Raw genomic sequence first — 2472 nt, forward strand, 5'->3', positions numbered from 1 at the left:
TGTTGTTTCATGTTGTCTCTGTGCATGCACGTGTGTGTCTTTGAACTTGGCGACGCTACACTCAGCTCCAGCTGTGTTAGCTTTCCTGGCTGTTTAACGATTCTCAAAAACATTTCTAACTTACGCTTTTTCACAACCAGGACACCGGAGAATGCGTAGGCAACGCCCTCGTGGGTGCGCAGCAGAGCCTGAGCTCCTTCTCACAGAACTGCCAGCTCTACCCAGGTGAGAGGCGATGGGCCTGGGCAGGCGTGCCGCAGCGAGGACGTCTTTGCCATCAAAGAGGCAAATACTGGGGGCCGGGGAGATGGCTCAGTAGAATAAGCACTTCCTTGGCAAGTGCAAGGGCCTGAGTTCACTCCCCGGTTCTGCGCCCCCACCCCCCCAAAAAGCTGCAAATACTCAGGGAGAATGTAGCATATTGATTGAGTCCCCAGCACCTGCTGGGCGAATGTTTCCCTAAACACACTGAGCTCTGCAGACCGTGAAAGGGCAGACAGAAAGGGCAGGTCACACGGACAGCCTCGCTGGTGCCTGCGGGGCCTAGGCGGCCGGTGGCTCAGGACGTGGGGTCCCGTGGGGGACAGGCGCTGGGCTAGGCTGCGCCTGCCGTGCACATGCTGACTTACCGTCTGCTTCTTTCAGGGCTGGATGTGGTGGAGCCGCCCGTCCAGGTGTGCCTTGGCTGCCCCAGTCACCTACCTGTGGACAGCCCTGAGCTGCAGGACTTGCTGGTTCACTCCATGAAGAAGCTGAATGCAGAGAACAATGAAACTTTCTATTTCAAGATTGAAGCCGTGAAAAAAGCAACAGTACAGGTCTGTAGACTGTGTCACAAGAATAGGAATGCTAGAGTCCCTGTCTTAAACCAGAGTCCTGATCCAGGGCAGGGGCTCCGGTTTAAGTAACTGGTCGTGAGCTTTGGTAGACTGGATTGCCAAATCCCAATAAGCAGCACACTTGGTGTGTGATCTCAGCCACATTTCTTGACACATTCTGTTTTCTGTGTGTAAACGATGCTGTGAAAGATCAAATAAGATATATGCGGCAAGCTACAGTGCTGTATAAAAAGCACCAAATGCTGCATTTTACTAAAATTCAGGGCTAGCAAAAGACTTTGGTTCTGTCTTTCTCTCATTATAGGATTAAGTATCAGCTGGGCGTGGTGGCACATGCCTGTAATCCCAGCACTCAGGAGGCTGAGGCAGGAGGATCACCGCAAACTCAAGGCCAGCCTGAGCTTCATAGTGAGACCCTGTCCCAAAAAGAACCAGAAAGATTTAGTGTCTTGGGTTCAGCCACTGAGCTACATCCTCAGCCCTTTTCTACTCTGACATAACTTCTCACTACATTCCCCAGATAGGACTGGAACTTTTGATCCTGTGCCGTAGCCTCCCCAGTGCTGGGATTACAGGGTGCCGGTCTTTGGCCTTCCCACACCCTTGTCTCTGTTACCTCCATAGTATTTCTACTACTTTTCCCTCTGCCTGGAAGTTTTCTCTCTTATGACTCTCTGCTCATGCCCTGTCAGTAGAGGACAAGGGGTTGGAAAATCAACTCAACCACAGCATCTGCCACTGTGTCCTGAGTGACCTGAGGTAGCCTCAACTTTTGGAAACAAGAGCCCAAAATGTGGTGGCACATATCTGTAATCCCAGCACTTGGGAGACTGAGGCAGGAGGGTTGCTGCAAATTTGAAGTCAGGCTGAGCTACAGAGTGCACTGAAGGCTAGCCTGAGCTGCACAATGAAACTCTGACTTAAAAAAGACCCCACCCCCCAAAAAAAATCAAAATGAAAGAAAATTAAAAGGGCTGAGATGGAGCTCAGTGGGAAGCCCCTAGATGCAATTTCTAGTATCACAAGAAACAAACTAGTAACTAAAGAGAGCAAATCTCTACCAGCGCCAGCACCTCATGCCCACCATGTCTACGGACAGAATTCTAAGCTAAAGATGGAAAGTCTTCCCTAAACACAAACTAAAAAAAGTAACCACATGTTGGCCAAGTTGTTGCAACAAGCCAACTAGAGCTTCCCAGTGTGGGAAGGAAATTCATCATTAAAAACTCATACTTTTAAGGGCCAGCCAGATAGCTCAGCGGACTAAACACCTACTTAGGCAGACGCAGGGACTGGGGTTCGGCCCTGCCTCTAGGGTGCGCTGAGACAGCAAATGAGACTGGACATGGTGGTGTGAGCCTATAATCCCAGTGCTTGGGAGGCTGAAAACGGGAGGAGCACTACTGTGATCTGTGTAGTGAGACCCTGTGACCCTGTACTGAATACATAAAAATTAAAAATTTTTTAAAAATGCACTTTTGGCTCAGGGATTAGATTTCAAGGAAGCCAAAATAGACATCTTTATAGACAATGATATTCAGTGTGCTTTTAGTTACAGGAACAAAAAAATGTGAAGCTGTCAAAATGATTAGAATAATTAGAGAATGCCTAGCATCTCTCTCTCTCTCTCTCT

General features: G+C 49.0%; 1 protein-coding gene across 2 annotated transcripts in view; it reads left to right on the plus strand.

The window, feature by feature from the left end:
* Nucleotides 1-2472, plus strand: part of Kng1 (kininogen 1) — a 31373-nt gene that overhangs the window by 19485 nt on the left and 9416 nt on the right. For both annotated transcript variants that reach the window (XM_023700908.1, XM_023700909.1), the window contains exons 6-7: nucleotides 141-225; nucleotides 646-818. In XM_023700908.1, the coding sequence (XP_023556676.1) occupies nucleotides 141-225; nucleotides 646-818 (258 nt within the window). The remainder of the gene's footprint in view (nucleotides 1-140; nucleotides 226-645; nucleotides 819-2472) is intronic.

The sequence above is a fragment of the Octodon degus genome, unplaced genomic scaffold, assembly GCF_000260255.1.
Source record: "Octodon degus isolate 3935 unplaced genomic scaffold, OctDeg1.0 scaffold00128, whole genome shotgun sequence".
In the NCBI taxonomy this organism is placed as follows: domain Eukaryota; kingdom Metazoa; phylum Chordata; class Mammalia; order Rodentia; family Octodontidae; genus Octodon; species Octodon degus.